The sequence below is a fragment of the Diabrotica undecimpunctata genome, chromosome 6 (genome assembly GCF_040954645.1).
Source record: "Diabrotica undecimpunctata isolate CICGRU chromosome 6, icDiaUnde3, whole genome shotgun sequence".
In the NCBI taxonomy this organism is placed as follows: Eukaryota; Metazoa; Arthropoda; class Insecta; order Coleoptera; family Chrysomelidae; genus Diabrotica; species Diabrotica undecimpunctata.
Window position 1 is genome coordinate 7,023,028 of NC_092808.1, and position 22,204 is coordinate 7,045,231.

Here is a 22,204-nt window from a genome sequence, read left to right on the forward strand (position 1 = left end):
GTTGCCAGCAGGTAAATTTACTGACTTTTGGCAAAGCTATGGAGAAAATAGCACTGAGTAAATGTATACAAGTTCATTACTTTAAATTTACTGATCTTAACAGTAATATTACATTTGAGTAGTACATTTACAGTTTTCTTATAGTAATTTTACCTCGCTTAGTGGGAGTTACAATTTCTTTCGTATTTAAATCGGCAGATTTACTAAAAATTTTTACAATGTAGTCCACAAACTCAGACCCTATAATGTTCTCGGTGAGTGGATTATGCCCGAAGCTGTCGAAGCATTATCGCGACGCTTCGACAGCTTGTAGATATTAGATAATTCGTCTAAACAGATTTTAAGCATCAAATAAACAAGTTGTAAATAAATAGCGTCTATAAAATGAACACTATGTTTGATTTTAACGTTACAATGGTGTCAGGTATGACAGAAATTTTAAATAAAATAGACATTGGACTTTAGAAGTGCATTCGGAACTAGAAAACATTTACGAACAATCGGCTAGTGCGTTGTTTGTTCGGTTTTTGGTAGAGTAGAGTAGGGTAGGGTACTTATTTAACTACATAACAGATACAAATATTATTTGTAGCAAGTACAAAAATACATAGTAATTACTATTTAAATGGGAATAAGCCACAATTAAAGGTTAAAGTAAGTTTATTTATTGACATTTCAATTTCCACTGTGGAAATCGTTCTCAAAATACATTGTATGTTTGTATCGATCAACGATGCTACTAACATCTTACCGCGAAGCATTTGAGCGAATTTATTGCAAAATGGAAAGGAAAAACAGATCCTTCAAACAATTAGAATAAAACATACTTACGCAAGTGTATTGCTGAGGAAAATCCCGTTCTCTATAACTAGCAAGCACTTTACTCGGTTCCATGTACGTCCTGCTGTTGAGTCCCTCCTCGGTGCTCATGTATGTAGGCAAATGGTTATTAGGCGGTCCGTAGATGCTCTGACTGTTATTGCTGCTTACTGGCTGAACGTTCGGCACGGTACCCGGCTCGTTGAAGAATAATCTTTGGTAATTTTCAATCAATATTTCTACTACGATATTGTAAAATTTGAGATCAAGGATCGAGGCCACCGTTTCTTCTTCGGGCCGAAGGAGAGTCGGACCGAAACATACTCCCAAATTGCTAACGTTCATAAGATTTTTATCACATTTTGCCACGACACTAAAACAATTCAGAATAAAAAATATTATATAAGTAATACATGTAAGAGAGCAATATAAAAAATCGCCGATCTAGTAGCGAAACAATGATGTTTTTAATACAACCTGTTTTCTTCAGTGAGTGTTCTAAAGTTTATTCAATAATCCACTTCCGTTGCTAAATTTCTATATTGAACAAAAATTTTCCAAGAACACATATTTTAACGCTTGTGAATAGATGAAAGTCTAAGGGTACCAAATCTGGCGAATAGAAAGGATATACAGGACAAAATTTTCAATTTATTTTGAGGCTAGGTGCTTTGATCTGGTGAAACTTTTACTAACTAAATTATTTTTGGCAGAAGACTTTCCCTAATCAAATTCACATTTAGTGTTCACTCATACTATGCACATAAAAATTTGTCAGAAGCGGTACTTCTTAAAATGTCTTAAAAGTTTGTAAAATATTCGTTTTTCGATTCTTTTCTTTGGTATTTGTAATACGTCCTTTGCTCAGTTGCTCATAATTTGTGCTCTAAAGCTCTTTAATAATCATTTTAAGAGTATTTTGAGATGCCTAATACATTCATTTTAGGCTTATTTGCTCAGTTGCTCATAACGTTTGTTCTAAAACCACTTTTTTGTCAATTGTTTTTCCTAATCAAATTTACATTTGGTGTTCACTCATAATATCCACATCAGAACGTTTGTCAGAAGTAGTACTTGTTAAAATATCTCAAAGGTTTGTAAAACATTCATTTTTTGTTTCATTTCTTTCTTATTTGTAAGATTTTCAATACGTCCTTTGCTCAGTTGCTCATAATTTGTGCTCTAAAGCATTTTAATAATAGTTTTAAAAGTTTTTTGAGATGCCTAATACATTCACTTTTGGCTTATTTGCTCAGTTGCTCATAACGTTTGTTCTAAAACCACTTTTTTGTCAATTTTTGTTCCTAATCAAATTTAAATTTGGTGTTCACTCATAATATGCACATAAAAACATTTTTCAGAAGCGGTACTTCTTAAAATATCTTAAAAGTTTGTAAACGATTCGTTTTTTGATTCTTTTATTTCTTATTTGTAAGATTTTCAATACGTAATTTGCTCAGTTGCTCATAATTTGTGCTCTAAAGCCCTTTAATAATCATTTTAAGAATTTTTTGAGTTGAGAATTTTTTAAGAATGCCCAATGCATTCACTTTTGGCGGATTTGCTCAGTTGCTCATAACGTTTGTTCTAAAACCACTTTTTTGTCAAATGTTTTTTCCTAATCAAATTCACATTTGGTGTTCACTCATAATATTTACATAAAAACATTTGTCAGAAGTAGTACTTGTTAAAATATTTTAAAGGTTTGCAAAACATTCATTTTTCGATTCTTTTCTTTCTTATTTGTTAGACTTTCAATACATTCTTTGCTCAGTTGCTCATAACTTGTAACCAAAAGCCCTTTGACAATATTTTAGTGTCATTTATTTTCAATTTATTTCCTTTTTAAAGCAAAATCAATAACTGGATGCCTTAGTTGCTCATAGATCCCACGCTCAAGTCATTGAATGATCATTTTAATGAGTTTTGTAAGATCTCTAAACGACTTTCTTCTCGATTAGTTTCTTTTTTAAAACAGAAGCAAATGCTGGTTTGATCAGTTGCTCACAACTTTCGCTCTAAAACCACTTGATTTTAATCAGGATAATTTTGACGAGATCCGTAAGCTGTCACTCTTCCATGTCTTTCTTGCATCCTTGTCAATTGCTTGTAATTCGCACTCTACAACACGTTAACTATGTTCATTTAATTTTGTGAGATTCTAATACGTTGATTTTTCGATTTATTTATTATTATAACAGAGTCAATCGCTGGTTTGCTCAGTTGCTCATAACTCCCTCCATACAGTTAGTAAAACAAATATTTTTAATAACGAATTGAGCATTAAACATATTGTATTTATTTTCTATGCCTTTTTAAAACACTGTCAATTGCTCGCTTGCTCTGTTGCTCCATGTTCCACTCTACAACCATTTAATGATATGTGTAGTGAGTTTTGTGGGATCCCTTGTGCATTCACAACAGTTACAATTACTGGTTTCATCATTTGCTCATAACGCCTTATATGTAGACCTTGAACATAATTTTAGCGATATTTCTAATGTATTTACTTTCTGTATGTTTAATAACATTCCTTTCTTATAACAATAATATAAGATTACAAAATCACTGGAAATGACAGAGTCAATTTTACTCAATTGCTTACTGAGTTGCTTATCAGTTAATCATTTTATAAAATTTTGTGGCATATCTAACAACTGTTTTAATGAGTTTTGTAGAAATCCCTAATGTAGGAATTTTTTCCATTCCTTCTTTATAACAGTTAGTTGCTTATTTACTGAGTTGCTCATCAATTGATCATTGTATCGAATTTTGTGGCATCACTAACAACTGTTTTAATGAGTTTTGTAGAAATCCCTAATGTAGGAATTTGTTCTATTCCTTCTTTGTGACAGTCAGTTGTTGATTTACTCATATTCTCATAAATCTCGCTCTAAAGTCATTGATTTATCGTCTCATTGAGTTTTGTGAGATGTCTAACGCAGTCATTTTTCGATTCGTTTCTTTCTTATAACAGAACCAACTGTCTGTATGTTCAGTTGCACATAACTTTCACTCTAAAACCATTGAATGATAATTTTAGTGGATATTGTGAAAATACATTAATTTTCCACTTCTGTCTTATAATACTCTCAATTGCTTTGTTCAGTTACACATAAAACCAACTTAAAATGATCAGTTTAATCAATTTAACCACAACTTTAGTAAGTTTTGTGACATTTCTAATGCGTTTCCTTCACTTTGCGATTTGTTTCTTTCTTGGTTTAATCAGTTGTTCATAAAATCCACTCTAAAGCCGTTTAACAATACCTTTTATGAGATCCCTAATGGATTTACTTTAAGATTAGTTTCTTCCTATAATACAATGAACGGCTGGTTTGTTCAGTTGCTCATAACTTCTACTCTAAGGCCCCTTAACGATGATTTTAATTACAATTATTGATAAACGAAACATATTAAAATTTTGATAAACTTACACCAATACTTACTTTGTTAAATGTTTCATTAGCATTTTTAAAACCTCAAAATTAATTTTTGGTAATCTGTACAATAATGTATGGACATCTCTTATACGATTTTGTTTTGATTCATTTTCTGGAAAATAAAAAATATATAAAGAAAACGCAGAGTCAAAACGATTTTTCGTAATGTTAAATAAAACTAGAAGGTATTTCTAAAGGTTGGATAATGTTAAGCAAACTTGCAACAACTATATTGCAGTACCTGGCCAAATTATTAGGCCAAGCATTAAAAATTTGCATTTTTTAAAATTAATAATTGTTATCAACAGGAATGTTATTATTTTTTCGCATAGCAACATTTTATATAGTATGGTAACATTATTGTACTATTTTAACGTTGGCAACACCGCCCTATTCGCTATTTCTAGACAGCATTGCGTCCTGTCAACTAGTGTGCATTTTATAACCTCAAAAACTGTCTGTGAACATTTGAATTCTAAACGGTTTTGACCTGAAATTTTATTGCAGAAGTGAGTGATTTATCCTTTTTTATTATTATTTTTTAAATTATAAACATATGCAGTGAAGTTATTGGTATAATTAAGAGTATTATATATTTTTAGATGCGGAAAAACGCTGATCTGTCACCAAAACGAGTAGGCCAGGTATTTGGACTCCTAAAAGCTGGACAAATCTCTCAAAATGAAATAGCAACAATGGTAGGAGTATCAAGAAGTTCTGTAAGGAATATAAAACAGAAAATTGCGTCTGAAGTCAGTTTAGATTAAAAGCTTAAGAGTCACAGCGGAAGACATCGTGTGACTACTGCTAGTACTGATAGCAAAATAAGAGATATTTGCCTAGTAAACAGAAAGAATCCACTGCGAATACTTACTTAGAAGATAAGAGATGAAGGAATTTGTGTTTCAGAAACAACACTTCGTCAGAGACTTGTCAAAAACAAACTGGTAGCTAGGACACCAGCTCGAAAGCCAAGGCTTACTCCTGCTATGATAAAGAAACGTTTCGAATGGGCATAAAAATAAAAAAACTGGATAGTGGAAGACTGGAAAAGGGTATATTTGCGTTGTTTTGCTTGAATATCAATATTAAAAACTAAAAAAAAAAACATGAGCATTTCTAAAAATTTTGTTGATTTTAGGATTTTAGGTCTGCTTCTCGGACGAATCCGTTTTTCAAGTTTTGACAGAAAAAACGAAGTTTGTTCGGAGGCGACCACCGTGACTCATGGTCTGGTCTGTGGTATCCGGCAAAGGTACAGACCGTCTCTACGTGGTGGAAAACACGATGAAACAAGACCAGTATCGGAAAGTACTCGAGACGAGACTTTTGCACAGCTGCAGGAATGGTTTCCTGGTGGAGAAGAGGAACCCATATTTACGCACGATGGTGCTCCTTGTCACAAGGCTAAGAGTATTTCAACTTATTTAAAAAAAATTAAAGTTCTTGACTGGCCAGACAACTCGCCTGATATGAACGCTATTGAGAATGGGTGAGAACTACTGAAAAGGGACATTGCGAAAAAAATTACTAATAAAAGGAAGTTACTTGAAACGCTCATATATGAGTGGAATCATAATCGTCACCTCCAGGAAACTATTCAAACCTGTATCGAGAGCATGCCTCGGCGTGTTCAAGCACTTTTAGTTTCAAAATATTAAATTTATCCCTGCTTTTGTAAAAATTATACTTTTTTAATAAATAAAAGGTTTTTGTTAACTTTTTAGTACAGCTTAATTACCTAAGAGTTAATATTCACAAAAAAGAACAAAACAGTAATTTTTTTCATATACATTCATAATCTTGAAAGAAATAACTTTATATAGTAAATTTTTCCTTGCTTGGCCTAATAATTTGGCCAGGTACTGTACAGTGTACTCTTTAAAAATGTTATAATAAATGAAATTAAATTCTATCCCGTACTTACATAACTTAACTACTAGACTAAGAATTGGCAGAAAACTCAGAAAGATGACAATTAACATATACTGTGACAACTCGCAATTAGAAGGTGCCATGACAATTGACAGGTGACGTCAAAGCAGCCATTTAAAAAAAAATTGGCTTATGAAAGTAAACTGATTAATACTAAACAACAACTTTGATGATTTAGGTTAAAATTATTCGAAAATATTTTGATCAAAATTGATTTCAGAAAGCTAAATTAAAGTATTTAAAAAAAAAGTGGTCCTAAAAAGATGGATATGTTTATTTGTAAATAGTGAAGTGAATATTTCTGGCTATAGTATTGTAACAAATATGTTTTGTGACGACTTTTATAAAATAATTCACAATTTTGCAACGCCGCTGATGGAAAAAATAGAACAAACACTCTAAACATTCAAGAATTAATAAAAAACAGAGCAAATACGCCAGAAACATCCAAATGAATAAAAAGAAGAATCAAGTCAGCTCTAGAACAGAAATAGAAATCTATAAGATTATGTCCACTGATGTTTTGAATTTAGTTTGAGAGTGACGCTTTAAAAGTGAATTTCAGAAATAAATTTTTGTATGGCAGTTTACAGCATGTTTCCTTGAAGCGGTTTCTGGAAAAATCGTAACATAAAGTAGATTTTATGTATACTTACTGACTGCTGCTATAAATCCATTGTGAAATCGAAAAGTCATAAGGGGTTCTGGTAGGTTTCGTAGATACATCTTTAAAGAACTAGTAATTGTTTTGGTTTCCCATTCAACCGGATCGTCCAGTAACAATTTGTCGTTTTTTCTTCGGTCTAGGCCCATATTCAATAGTTTCGTCACTTTCGAACTTACTCCTACAACTCTGTTGAAAATATAAAAACCATTGTAAATATTCGAACAAAAAATTAGAGACGATTAAAGAGCTATGTATGTACAATTACTTGCTACCGTTACTATAAAAGAGTTTTTAATCTATATTGGTAATCAGCTGCTCATTCCATAACGATTAAGCTAATCTGTAGTGTCTTAAGCCCCATAATTGTATAGTTACATACAAGTATTAATTATTTTTTGTGGTTAAAATGTTCTAAAAATGATTTACATACCTATAGAGGCCTTGTTCTTCTAATCCGCGACTTTCCAGTATGTCTATACATTTTTTTACAAACTGAATTCCATTATCGTCGAGAATTCGTTCCTCGACATTATTCTTACTAACATTATTAGGTATAGTATAGGTCTAAAACAAATTAAGATATTTATAAAACGAAATATTAACGAAATTTAATATTATTAAATATGTGTGTGCGAGAGAGAGGCATGGGGAGAAAAAATTTGTGTCAATATAAAACACATTACAAGGATTTTGCTCGTTGATCAACTTTATGTGATACAGGTTTGTATCATGATTGTTTGTATGAAAAGAAAGAAATAAAGCAAAGGAGTCTACAAATTTTGTAAGACGGAAAAAGAACCTATTAAAAAGTAAAGCAAAAATAGTAAAGGGGAAGGAAACAATGAAGTAATTCAAAGAAAAACAGATAAAACAGAAACGGACGTTTCAATTTTCACTTCGGAAATCATTCTTAAAATGCAAAAGTGAAAATCAAAACGTGTAAGTGAAAGCACAGAAGAAAGAGGCAGTGTAATATAAAGCTATTGGAAAAAAAAGGAAGATAAAAAAGTAAACTGCACAGGAGAAGTAGCCAGGGTATGAAAAATGGAGAAAGATATAGGTAATGAAGGCGAAAGAAAAGAAAAAAAGTCAATAGAAGATTAGATTCAATGAAAAAATCATTATCACTTTCTCCGCCATTATACTTAAGTGAAATATGTATAAATAAAGTGTAATAGGGGTGAAAGAGAAGAAGAAAGTGAAAGAAAAATCGAAGAAAAGAAAAACTAAAAACAAGGATACATGATGAAGGAAGAAAGAATTAAACGGAATGGAACTGCAAATATTGAAAAACGGAGAAAGAAAGGAAGATAGGATATAGAAGAAAAGAAAGAGGGGTGTTATATGGGAAGGAAAATGAAATAGTGATAGCAACAGGAAAGAGAGAGGGCGGTACAAGAGACATTGAAACATCAAGAAAGCAAAAGAGTAGGCAGATGGCGATAATGGGCCAGTGAGTGAGAAATAGATAAAGAATATGGTAAAAGCTATAAAAGTATAAAGAAGAGAAAAAGAGAAAAGAGCGAAGCACTCATGGAAACGGCATCAGCAATATCACGCTCTCCTCCATTATGTGTATCACACTAAGATGATGTTTATAATGCAGATGACAAAAGAGAAGAATGTGAAAGAAAAAAATGAGAAGAAAGAATCTAAGCAAAGGAATTAATAACTAGAGAATGAAAGGAATAAAGACAATGAGAATACAAATGTTACGGTTCTGTAACGATAAAATTTTTAAATAAAATATAATATTAATAAAAAGAAAATAAAGCACGCCGCTGTTCAAATGTTAATAAAGGAATTATTTCTGTGGTCATATCAAGGGGTCTTTTTCTAAAGTGTAAGAATAGTTATCTATTGCGTATGATACGAATTAAAGCGAGATGGACATGTCTCGCCCAAATATCAGAACTAGTTTAGCAGCGTATACAAAAAATATGGATGGGCTCGTCCAAGGTTACTTAATAGCAAGAAATGAAAAACAAAAAGACATTCGAGAGAAGACTGGCGAAGTGAAATGTTGTCATGTTGATGAAATGGATTATGCCGCAATTCCGGCAGTTAAAAATTACTTCTAATAATCGTTAATATTAGTGCTAGTGTAACGAACTTAGTATGCACGTTCTGTGTAAAAAGTTAAAGTGCTGAAGGTGAAATGGTAGATGGTTTTACAACAACTTTTGGAAAAGCAAGGTAAATTTTACCCAATATAAAATGCAGCATAGGGCATAGCTAAAATCTAGGCCAACGAATAATTCGACACCTAATAAGAGTCCGAAGAACATCAATAAGTAGACTATTGTGCTTTCTTTTTCTTTAAAAAACCTAGGTTTCGGTAACGCGCTAAGGCCTTTAAGAAAATAAAAAATATACAATATGACTGAACAAATTTCTCACCAATCCGCAGTTTTTTAGTAGTTTTATTCAATCATTTTTTGCAATAAATCGTTTATACAGATTGGATTTTACTAAGTTCTAATATTGCATTTAAAAATAGTATTCAGTAAATAAGTTAGTATTAACATTAAAATTCAACTATAACTAACCTAACTAAAACCTTTAGGGTTTAAGGATAGGATAGAATTGTCCAGTCCTATCGTATAAATAGGTTGGTACCAATCCTTAGGGTATGTAAATGTTTATTTCTTTATGTAGGTATTTAATGATTGAAATACATTATGTCATTTTACCTAATCTACACAAGAATTTGTTATATTATTTTATATTAAACCGACTTTCATAATTTATTGGATTTTATTTCTAGACATAGTTTGTTGTTGGATTTACAGGTTGTCCTATTAGAATATGAAAATTTATATTCAATAATACAGGGTTTCTCAGGGTACCTAGTGATTCGTTAACATTATCAGTTGGTCGTAATTACTGAAACTCTGGGTGGTCCACTAAATCGAAGGGTCTTCAAGCGAAGAAGTAAAAATCGCAAGGAACTGTGGGACAGTGAAGTCTTTTTCTGGGTTTAGAATTTTACTAATCACCGGGGTTGGCTTGGTATCACTGTTCTCCCACATTTTTATGGTCCTTCGAGCCGGATCCTCAATTTTAGGGCACAAAGAGCCACGGATCTGTTGTTCCTTTAATCTGGGCACATTAATGTTAATATAAAAATTAATAAAACGAAAAGCAAAGAAAGTAAAAAGTATACGACCGAATAAACCAACAGCAGACAGTCTAGAAAAATGGTAAAAGAGCTAATATGGCAACAGAAATAATTTTCCAAATAGAAAAACAGTAAAAAAAATATTAGTACTAAAAAGAGTACAACAAATTTATTTATGTTTCTATTAGTTAATAAAAACTATAGAATTCTCTTGTCTAAAAGAAACATTAGGTTATGTAAGGTACTTAATAATTTCTAAAGCAGATTTGATCTGCATCAAACCCTTTGTTTGCTTACAACAGACCAAGGGATGTCAAGTCCTTAAAAAACCAAAATTAAAAGTTTTTCAGTATTTAAATAATACATATTATACATGAGTTTATAAAACGTTCTATATACCTAAAACGTTGAAATCAAATTTCAAAAATAAATAAAGTTTAAAAAGATAAATTCAAAATAAAGTTCTTTTGTAGGAAAGATAAAGTTTTTGCAATAATTCTTTAGAAATAAACTTTAGAAAGAAAGAATATTCAAAATTTAAAAAATAATTTGAAACAAATATAAAACATTTTATTTAAAAAATAAAAACCATTTGGTAATACCCTATTTAAATTAATATATTAAAATAAAATGTCTAACCACAAAGCCACCCGTGCAGCTTATAAAGGAAAAATTAGTCAAATCCTAAATCAAGTAAAAAATTCTATCGTAGAGGTTAATCTAGATATTTACGAAGAGATTTTAGGAAAATTGAGGACGTATTACGAAAAATATAATGAAGCATATTTCATGTTGCTAGAAGATGAAAGGTTCACAGATGATAAAGACAATGAAATGGTGGACCAAATTTATTATGAAGCTATAAAATTAATAAAAGGGACAATGCGGAGGTTGAACAGCCAACCAAGTGAAGCTGAACCGATGCAGCAGCCAATGGCGATGGAAGCAAAAGTGAATGTCAATCTTCCTAAAATAAACATACCTGTGTTTTCACATGGAAATGAAGAATATGGTCCATTTAAAGAATTATTCAAGTCACTCATCATGGAGAACGAATCAATACCGGAAGTACAAAAGCTGCTATATTTAAAAACGTCTGTAAAAGGCGAGGCTTTTAAACTACTAGAAAACATACCCGTAAGTGGTGAAAACCTAAGGCTAGCATGGGAGGTGTTAGATTCACGATATGCAAATAAAGCGCAATTAATAAAAAATATAATTAAAACCCTTTTAAATAATAAACCTATACAGCATTCAAACAATTTAACGAATGACCTACGGGAAATGTATACCAACACTTATAATAGTTGGAACAAACTAAAAAATTTAAATTTAACACCCCAACAAATATTGGATATTCTTATGATCAATATGGTTGAGCAACGATTGGATTATGGTACAAAAAGGGCACTCGAATTTGGGTCGCATGCCGAAGAAATACAGACTTTTGAGGAGTTTTTAGACAGTGTAAAAGTACACTGTGAACATTTAGAAAATTTGAACCATTTCAAAAAGACAGGACCGTCTTTAGAAATAAAGAGGAGAGCTAGTTTCCATATTTCCAACGATAGCAAAGCCGAGGAATGTACTTATTGTAAATTAAATAACCATAAAATTACCAATTGCTATAAATTTAATAATCTTCTTAACGATCAAAAATATCAATATGTTAAAGAGCATAAGCTTTGTATTAAATGTCTAAAAGGACATACAGATAGTTGTAGAAGCGATATAAAATGTAAATATTGCGCAAAAGACCATCATAGTCAAATGCATTTCAGAACTAAAACGGAGAGTTCTTCAAATATAAACGTGAAAAAAGATTCAAAAAATAATTTTACTAATAATAAAAATAAAAATAGTGCCAATAATGGCTATAAAAATAAAACAAACAGTAAAACGGATGTCAATGACAATGAGGCAAGTACGTCCGCAAATACAACAGTTAGTTCTAATAATGCTTCTGGTAATCAATCAACAGTTGTGTTGCTTGGTACTATCCAAGCGTACGTATATAATGTAAAGGGTCAGAAAAAGGTCGCCAGAATCCTGCTCGATCAAGGCAGCCAGACTTCTTTCTGCACAGAGCAATTTGCTGAACAATTGAATTTGAAACCTATAGATGCTAAGCTGCAGATAAGGGGCATCGCGGAAAAGGCTTCGGTGTCAAATAAAATGTTAAAATTACGTTTGACAACTTTGAATAATAAAAATAAATTTAATATTAAATGTCATATTTTGCCAAAAATCACTGGCGATTTGCCACAGTTACGTATAAATAAAGATAAGTTGCGATTGCCGGAAAACTGTAGCCTGGCAGATATAGAATTTAATATACCGGGGAGGGTCGATATCTTGCTCGGAGCCGATTATGCTTATGATATATTGCTAGAAGGCATTATAAGACTTGGTAAAAATTTACCGATATTACAAAATTCCAAATTCGGACATATCTTGTGTGGTTCGGTTCCTCGATATGCACTGACGGATGCGAATTCTTTTGTAGCTTGTGTAAATAATGTTCACTCTACATTTTCACTCCATTCGAATACGGAATCTTCATTAGAAAAATATGTAAAGAAGTTCTGGGAATTGGAGAGCATCCCTGAAGTGATGATGGACCGGACGCAGGATGAAGTACTGGAGGAGCACTTTCAGAAAAATACAATAATACTACAGGATGGTGCCTATCAAGTTACTCTACCAGAAAATGATCAAATAAAAGATTTAGGAAGTTCAAGATACCAGGCAGAAAAGAGATTTCGTGCATTGGAAAATAAATTTAGAACTGCTCCAGAAGCGTTCCTGGAATATAAACAAGTTATGCAGGAGTATATAGACAGCGGACATGTTGAAAAGGTAGAGACTCGTGAAAATTCGCAGGAGTATAAAAATGTACATAATGTACAAAAATACTATATGCCACATTTTGCGGTAATAAAAACAGAAAGCTCCTCTACGAAAGTGCGCGTCGTTTTTGACTGTTCAGCAAAAACGAATACTGGTTTGTCCTTGAATGATGTCCTATACAAAGGAATGCAAGTACAACCCAATTTGTATGAAATACTATTAAGGTTCCGTACATTTAGTTATATTTTAATGGCGGATATAGAAAAAATGTTTAGACAAGTCCGTGTCGATCCTAATCAACTGTATTTATTAAATTTTTTGTGGAGAGAAAACCCCACAGATATTTTTGAACACTATCAAATGAATAGGCTTCCTTTCGGTCTGACCTGTTCACCCTGGTTGTCCACTAGGGTTTTAAATCAAATCGCGGAGATTAACAAAGATAAACATAAAGGAGCCTCGATTAGCCTGCTTAACCAGACTTGGGTTGACGATATACTTACAGGGTGTCAACATAAAGAGGATTTAAAAAATATATATACCGGTCTTAACGAAATATTAAATAAAGCCGGTTTTAACCTTCATAAATGGGGATCGAATGATGAAGAGTTCATAAATGAAATTTGTACAACTCCGATAAAAGAATATCACTTACATACGGAGGAAAATATAGAACAGGTGAATAAAGTTTTAGGTACCAAATGGTGCGCTCCACGCGACGAATTTATGTACACATTTTCTCTGAAAAATTCAGAGAAAAACCTCACAAAGAGAGGCATTTTAGCTACTGTAGCTAAATGGTACGATATATTTGGGTTATTAGCTCCGGTGATAGTACAGGGGAAATTAATAATACAAAAATTATGGAGCCTTAAATTAGGTTGGGATGAAAATTTGAAAGATCCTGAAATATTGCATGAATGGGAGCAATTATTAAAAGAATTGCCTCTTATAGAAAATTTAAAAATTCCTAGGTGTCTGTTTGAAATAAATAAAGTAATAAAATCCATAGAAATACATTCATTTAGTGACGCAAGCGCCACTTGTTTCTGTTGTTGTATTTATGTGCGGGCAGTGTATCAAGATGATACTGTAACTAGCCGGTTGCTAACCGCTAAAACTAGGGTTGCTCCGTTAAAGGTCACCACGATACCACGATTAGAGTTATCTGCTCTGTTACTGAGTGCAGAACTCTCCCAAAAGGTATATGAAACCTTGTCTTCCGTTTTGGAAGTAAAACAGATACACTTATGGTGCGATTCAGAGATAGCAATATATTGGGTAAAGTCCCCAGAAACAAATTGGAATGTTTTTGTGGCAAACAGGGTAAAAAAATTCCAAAACATATCAAAAAATATCATATTGCATCACATACCCACTAAATTGAACGTCGCGGATATTCCTACGCGTAAAATTAAAATTGCTCAATTAATTGATAATAAATTATGGTGGAACGGACCTGAATTCTTGTTAAATAAAAATATTGATTATACACAATTTAAATTGAATGTTGATTATAACACTGACACGGAGCTTAAGAAGCAAAAGGTAGCCTTAGTGGTAAGACATGTCGAAACAAAAGATATATTTTCCGAATTATTTAATAAAACGTCAACGTTTTCTAAACTCTTGTATACTATAGCCTTTGTAAATAGGTTTGTGAATAATTTAAAAAATTCACGCAATAAATTGCAAACCCAGACGGGTAAAATTACTGTCGAGGAATTAGACCGAGCGGAGATTTTAATTGTAAAAAATATTCAAAAACAAAATTTAAATTTAGAATTTCAGGAGTTAACAAAAAATAATTTTGTAAAAAATAAATCTATACAGAAATTGTGTCCTTTTGTGGACCCACACTTAAAACTTATAAGAGTGGGAGGCCGTTTAGGTAATACTTATTTAAATTACGATCAAAAACACCCTATTTTGTTACCCAGTAATTATAAAATTGTTTATCTATTGTTAAAAAGAGAACACATTCGTTTGCACCACGCAGGTGCTCAAACAGTGTTAGGAAATTTCCGTACTAGGTACTGGCCTATGAACGGTTTAAAAATGATAAAAAAGATTGTTAGATCTTGTCACGTATGCTTTAGGTATAAGCAGAGAAATGCCGAGCAGTTGATGGCAGAATTACCTGCCAATAGGGTAACGCCCAACCGAGCCTTTACAAATGTAATGGTAGACTATGGGGGTTATTTTCAGATTAAAACTTCTACATTGCGAAAGGCCTCATTAGTTAAATGTTACATGGCAGTTTTTGTATGCACGGTTACAAAAGCCGTTCATTTGGAATTAGTTTCCGATTTGTCTACAGAGGCATATATAATGGCACTAAAACGTTTTGTAAGTAGAAGGGGGTTGCCGAAATCTATTTTGTCAGATAACGGTACGTGTTTTTGGGGATGTCGAAACAAATATAAAGAATTAAAAACTTTTTTCCAGAAGTCGGAGGTAAAGGCGGAAATAAAGAATTATTGTTTAAATAATTTCATAGAATTTAAATTTTTAACACCTCAAGCACCCCATCAGGGTGGCTTACATGAAGCTGGCGTAAAAAGGGCCAAATATCACATTTATAGGATGTTAGGTGATACTAAATTAACTTTCGAACAATTCTATACGGTGCTAACCCAAATAGAGGCCGTAATGAACTCTCGCCCTCTGACACCCATCTCCAACGATGCAAATGACTTAAGTAGTCTCACCCCGGGACATTTTCTAATAGGAGAAAGTCTAGTGAATTTACCTGAAAGGGATATTTTAAATGTTAATGAAAACAGACTGTCTGTATACGAAAAGTTAACTCGAATTCAACAAACCTTTTGGAAACGCTGGAGTTTAGACTATTTATCTGAACTCCAGGCCCGTAATAAGTGGTATTTAGAGCGGGACAATTTGAAATTGAATGACCTAGTCTTACTAAAAGACGATAATTTGCCACCAATGAAATGGAAATTGGCAAGAGTAATAAAAATACATCCGGGTTCGGACGGTAAGGTGCGAAATGTGGAAGTAAGGACATCTACTGGTATATATACCAGACCCATTACTAAATTATGTATTCTACCTTTAGAAAAGGAGATGCTGGCTTTCGAGAAGGAAAGTCTGGTAAATATGACTAAAATAGTAGACTTAAAGGGAAAATGTAACATCAACTTCGAAAGGGTTACGGCCTGAGGTTCCGAGGGGAACAAAAATTTCTTCCGAAATTGGGTCTTGGGAATTTCCCAAGCCGGGGGAAAAATGTTACGGTTCTGTAACGATAAAATTTTTAAATAAAATATAATATTAATAAAAAGAAAATAAAGCACGCCGCTGTTCAAATGTTAATAAAGGAATTATTTCTGTGGTCATATCAAGGGGTCTTTTTCTAAAGTGTAAGAATAGTTATCTATTGCGTATGATACGAATTAAAGCGAGATGGACATGTCTCGCCCAAATATCAGAACTAGTTTAGCAGCGTATACAAAAAATATGGATGGGCTCGTCCAAGGTTACTTAATAGCAAGAAATGAAAAACAAAAAGACATTCGAGAGAAGACTGGCGAAGTGAAATGTTGTCATGTTGATGAAATGGATTATGCCGCAATTCCGGCAGTTAAAAATTACTTCTAATAATCGTTAATATTAGTGCTAGTGTAACGAACTTAGTATGCACGTTCTGTGTAAAAAGTTAAAGTGCTGAAGGTGAAATGGTAGATGGTTTTACAACAACTTTTGGAAAAGCAAGGTAAATTTTACCCAATATAAAATGCAGCATAGGGCATAGCTAAAATCTAGGCCAACGAATAATTCGACACCTAATAAGAGTCCGAAGAACATCAATAAGTAGACTATTGTGCTTTCTTTTTCTTTAAAAAACCTAGGTTTCGGTAACGCGCTAAGGCCTTTAAGAAAATAAAAAATATACAATATGACTGAACAAATTTCTCACCAATCCGCAGTTTTTTAGTAGTTTTATTCAATCATTTTTTGCAATAAATCGTTTATACAGATTGGATTTTACTAAGTTCTAATATTGCATTTAAAAATAGTATTCAGTAAATAAGTTAGTATTAACATTAAAATTCAACTATAACTAACCTAACTAAAACCTTTAGGGTTTAAGGATAGGATAGAATTGTCCAGTCCTATCGTATAAATAGGTTGGTACCAATCCTTAGGGTATGTAAATGTTTATTTCTTTATGTAGGTATTTAATGATTGAAATACATTATGTCATTTTACCTAATCTACACAAGAATTTGTTATATTATTTTATATTAAACCGACTTTCATAATTTATTGGATTTTATTTCTAGACATAGTTTGTTGTTGGATTTACAGGTTGTCCTATTAGAATATGAAAATTTATATTCAATAATACAGGGTTTCTCAGGGTACCTAGTGATTCGTTAACATTATCAGTTGGTCGTAATTACTGAAACTCTGGGTGGTCCACTAAATCGAAGGGTCTTCAAGCGAAGAAGTAAAAATCGCAAGGAACTGTGGGACAGTGAAGTCTTTTTCTGGGTTTAGAATTTTACTAATCACCGGGGTTGGCTTGGTATCACTGTTCTCCCACATTTTTATGGTCCTTCGAGCCGGATCCTCAATTTTAGGGCACAAAGAGCCACGGATCTGTTGTTCCTTTAATCTGGGCACATTAATGTTAATATAAAAATTAATAAAACGAAAAGCAAAGAAAGTAAAAAGTATACGACCGAATAAACCAACAGCAGACAGTCTAGAAAAATGGTAAAAGAGCTAATATGGCAACAGAAATAATTTTCCAAATAGAAAAACAGTAAAAAAAATATTAGTACTAAAAAGAGTACAACAAATTTATTTATGTTTCTATTAGTTAATAAAAACTATAGAATTCTCTTGTCTAAAAGAAACATTAGGTTATGTAAGGTACTTAATAATTTCTAAAGCAGATTTGATCTGCATCAAACCCTTTGTTTGCTTACAACAGACCAAGGGATGTCAAGTCCTTAAAAAACCAAAATTAAAAGTTTTCAGTATTTAAATAATACATATTATACATGAGTTTATAAAACGTTCTATATACCTAAAACGTTGAAATCAAATTTCAAAAATAAATAAAGTTTAAAAAGATAAATTCAAAATAAAGTTCTTTTGTAGGAAAGATAAAGTTTTTGCAATAATTCTTTAGAAATAAACTTTAGAAAGAAAGAATATTCAAAATTTAAAAAATAATTTGAAACAAATATAAAACATTTTATTTAAAAAATAAAAACCATTTGGTAATACCCTATTTAAATTAATATATTAAAATAAAATGTCTAACCACAAAGCCACCCGTGCAGCTTATAAAGGAAAAATTAGTCAAATCCTAAATCAAGTAAAAAATTCTATCGTAGAGGTTAATCTAGATATTTACGAAGAGATTTTAGGAAAATTGAGGACGTATTACGAAAAATATAATGAAGCATATTTCATGTTGCTAGAAGATGAAAGGTTCACAGATGATAAAGACAATGAAATGGTGGACCAAATTTATTATGAAGCTATAAAATTAATAAAAGGGACAATGCGGAGGTTGAACAGCCAACCAAGTGAAGCTGAACCGATGCAGCAGCCAATGGCGATGGAAGCAAAAGTGAATGTCAATCTTCCTAAAATAAACATACCTGTGTTTTCACATGGAAATGAAGAATATGGTCCATTTAAAGAATTATTCAAGTCACTCATCATGGAGAACGAATCAATACCGGAAGTACAAAAGCTGCTATATTTAAAAACGTCTGTAAAAGGCGAGGCTTTTAAACTACTAGAAAACATACCCGTAAGTGGTGAAAACCTAAGGCTAGCATGGGAGGTGTTAGATTCACGATATGCAAATAAAGCGCAATTAATAAAAAATATAATTAAAACCCTTTTAAATAATAAACCTATACAGCATTCAAACAATTTAACGAATGACCTACGGGAAATGTATACCAACACTTATAATAGTTGGAACAAACTAAAAAATTTAAATTTAACACCCCAACAAATATTGGATATTCTTATGATCAATATGGTTGAGCAACGATTGGATTATGGTACAAAAAGGGCACTCGAATTTGGGTCGCATGCCGAAGAAATACAGACTTTTGAGGAGTTTTTAGACAGTGTAAAAGTACACTGTGAACATTTAGAAAATTTGAACCATTTCAAAAAGACAGGACCGTCTTTAGAAATAAAGAGGAGAGCTAGTTTCCATATTTCCAACGATAGCAAAGCCGAGGAATGTACTTATTGTAAATTAAATAACCATAAAATTACCAATTGCTATAAATTTAATAATCTTCTTAACGATCAAAAATATCAATATGTTAAAGAGCATAAGCTTTGTATTAAATGTCTAAAAGGACATACAGATAGTTGTAGAAGCGATATAAAATGTAAATATTGCGCAAAAGACCATCATAGTCAAATGCATTTCAGAACTAAAACGGAGAGTTCTTCAAATATAAACGTGAAAAAAGATTCAAAAAATAATTTTACTAATAATAAAAATAAAAATAGTGCCAATAATGGCTATAAAAATAAAACAAACAGTAAAACGGATGTCAATGACAATGAGGCAAGTACGTCCGCAAATACAACAGTTAGTTCTAATAATGCTTCTGGTAATCAATCAACAGTTGTGTTGCTTGGTACTATCCAAGCGTACGTATATAATGTAAAGGGTCAGAAAAAGGTCGCCAGAATCCTGCTCGATCAAGGCAGCCAGACTTCTTTCTGCACAGAGCAATTTGCTGAACAATTGAATTTGAAACCTATAGATGCTAAGCTGCAGATAAGGGGCATCGCGGAAAAGGCTTCGGTGTCAAATAAAATGTTAAAATTACGTTTGACAACTTTGAATAATAAAAATAAATTTAATATTAAATGTCATATTTTGCCAAAAATCACTGGCGATTTGCCACAGTTACGTATAAATAAAGATAAGTTGCGATTGCCGGAAAACTGTAGCCTGGCAGATATAGAATTTAATATACCGGGGAGGGTCGATATCTTGCTCGGAGCCGATTATGCTTATGATATATTGCTAGAAGGCATTATAAGACTTGGTAAAAATTTACCGATATTACAAAATTCCAAATTCGGACATATCTTGTGTGGTTCGGTTCCTCGATATGCACTGACGGATGCGAATTCTTTTGTAGCTTGTGTAAATAATGTTCACTCTACATTTTCACTCCATTCGAATACGGAATCTTCATTAGAAAAATATGTAAAGAAGTTCTGGGAATTGGAGAGCATCCCTGAAGTGATGATGGACCGGACGCAGGATGAAGTACTGGAGGAGCACTTTCAGAAAAATACAATAATACTACAGGATGGTGCCTATCAAGTTACTCTACCAGAAAATGATCAAATAAAAGATTTAGGAAGTTCAAGATACCAGGCAGAAAAGAGATTTCGTGCATTGGAAAATAAATTTAGAACTGCTCCAGAAGCGTTCCTGGAATATAAACAAGTTATGCAGGAGTATATAGACAGCGGACATGTTGAAAAGGTAGAGACTCGTGAAAATTCGCAGGAGTATAAAAATGTACATAATGTACAAAAATACTATATGCCACATTTTGCGGTAATAAAAACAGAAAGCTCCTCTACGAAAGTGCGCGTCGTTTTTGACTGTTCAGCAAAAACGAATACTGGTTTGTCCTTGAATGATGTCCTATACAAAGGAATGCAAGTACAACCCAATTTGTATGAAATACTATTAAGGTTCCGTACATTTAGTTATATTTTAATGGCGGATATAGAAAAAATGTTTAGACAAGTCCGTGTCGATCCTAATCAACTGTATTTATTAAATTTTTTGTGGAGAGAAAACCCCACAGATATTTTTGAACACTATCAAATGAATAGGCTTCCTTTCGGTCTGACCTGTTCACCCTGGTTGTCCACTAGGGTTTTAAATCAAATCGCGGAGATTAACAAAGATAAACATAAAGGAGCCTCGATTAGCCTGCTTAACCAGACTTGGGTTGACGATATACTTACAGGGTGTCAACATAAAGAGGATTTAAAAAATATATATACCGGTCTTAACGAAATATTAAATAAAGCCGGTTTTAACCTTCATAAATGGGGATCGAATGATGAAGAGTTCATAAATGAAATTTGTACAACTCCGATAAAAGAATATCACTTACATACGGAGGAAAATATAGAACAGGTGAATAAAGTTTTAGGTACCAAATGGTGCGCTCCACGCGACGAATTTATGTACACATTTTCTCTGAAAAATTCAGAGAAAAACCTCACAAAGAGAGGCATTTTAGCTACTGTAGCTAAATGGTACGATATATTTGGGTTATTAGCTCCGGTGATAGTACAGGGGAAATTAATAATACAAAAATTATGGAGCCTTAAATTAGGTTGGGATGAAAATTTGAAAGATCCTGAAATATTGCATGAATGGGAGCAATTATTAAAAGAATTGCCTCTTATAGAAAATTTAAAAATTCCTAGGTGTCTGTTTGAAATAAATAAAGTAATAAAATCCATAGAAATACATTCATTTAGTGACGCAAGCGCCACTTGTTTCTGTTGTTGTATTTATGTGCGGGCAGTGTATCAAGATGATACTGTAACTAGCCGGTTGCTAACCGCTAAAACTAGGGTTGCTCCGTTAAAGGTCACCACGATACCACGATTAGAGTTATCTGCTCTGTTACTGAGTGCAGAACTCTCCCAAAAGGTATATGAAACCTTGTCTTCCGTTTTGGAAGTAAAACAGATACACTTATGGTGCGATTCAGAGATAGCAATATATTGGGTAAAGTCCCCAGAAACAAATTGGAATGTTTTTGTGGCAAACAGGGTAAAAAAATTCCAAAACATATCAAAAAATATCATATTGCATCACATACCCACTAAATTGAACGTCGCGGATATTCCTACGCGTAAAATTAAAATTGCTCAATTAATTGATAATAAATTATGGTGGAACGGACCTGAATTCTTGTTAAATAAAAATATTGATTATACACAATTTAAATTGAATGTTGATTATAACACTGACACGGAGCTTAAGAAGCAAAAGGTAGCCTTAGTGGTAAGACATGTCGAAACAAAAGATATATTTTCCGAATTATTTAATAAAACGTCAACGTTTTCTAAACTCTTGTATACTATAGCCTTTGTAAATAGGTTTGTGAATAATTTAAAAAATTCACGCAATAAATTGCAAACCCAGACGGGTAAAATTACTGTCGAGGAATTAGACCGAGCGGAGATTTTAATTGTAAAAAATATTCAAAAACAAAATTTAAATTTAGAATTTCAGGAGTTAACAAAAAATAATTTTGTAAAAAATAAATCTATACAGAAATTGTGTCCTTTTGTGGACCCACA

General features: G+C 32.4%; 1 protein-coding gene across 3 annotated transcripts in view; it reads right to left on the reverse strand.

Moving 5' to 3' along the window:
• Positions 1-22,204, reverse strand: part of Graf (GTPase regulator associated with FAK) — a 99,261-nt gene that overhangs the window by 22,342 nt on the left and 54,715 nt on the right. For all 3 annotated transcript variants that reach the window (XM_072534117.1, XM_072534118.1, XM_072534115.1), the window contains exons 8-11: positions 7,295-7,428; positions 6,854-7,050; positions 4,269-4,374; positions 832-1,192 (exon numbers count right to left, since the gene is read on the reverse strand). In XM_072534117.1, coding sequence (XP_072390218.1) covers positions 832-1,192; positions 4,269-4,374; positions 6,854-7,050; positions 7,295-7,428 — 798 coding nt within the window. The remainder of the gene's footprint in view (positions 1-831; positions 1,193-4,268; positions 4,375-6,853; positions 7,051-7,294; positions 7,429-22,204) is intronic.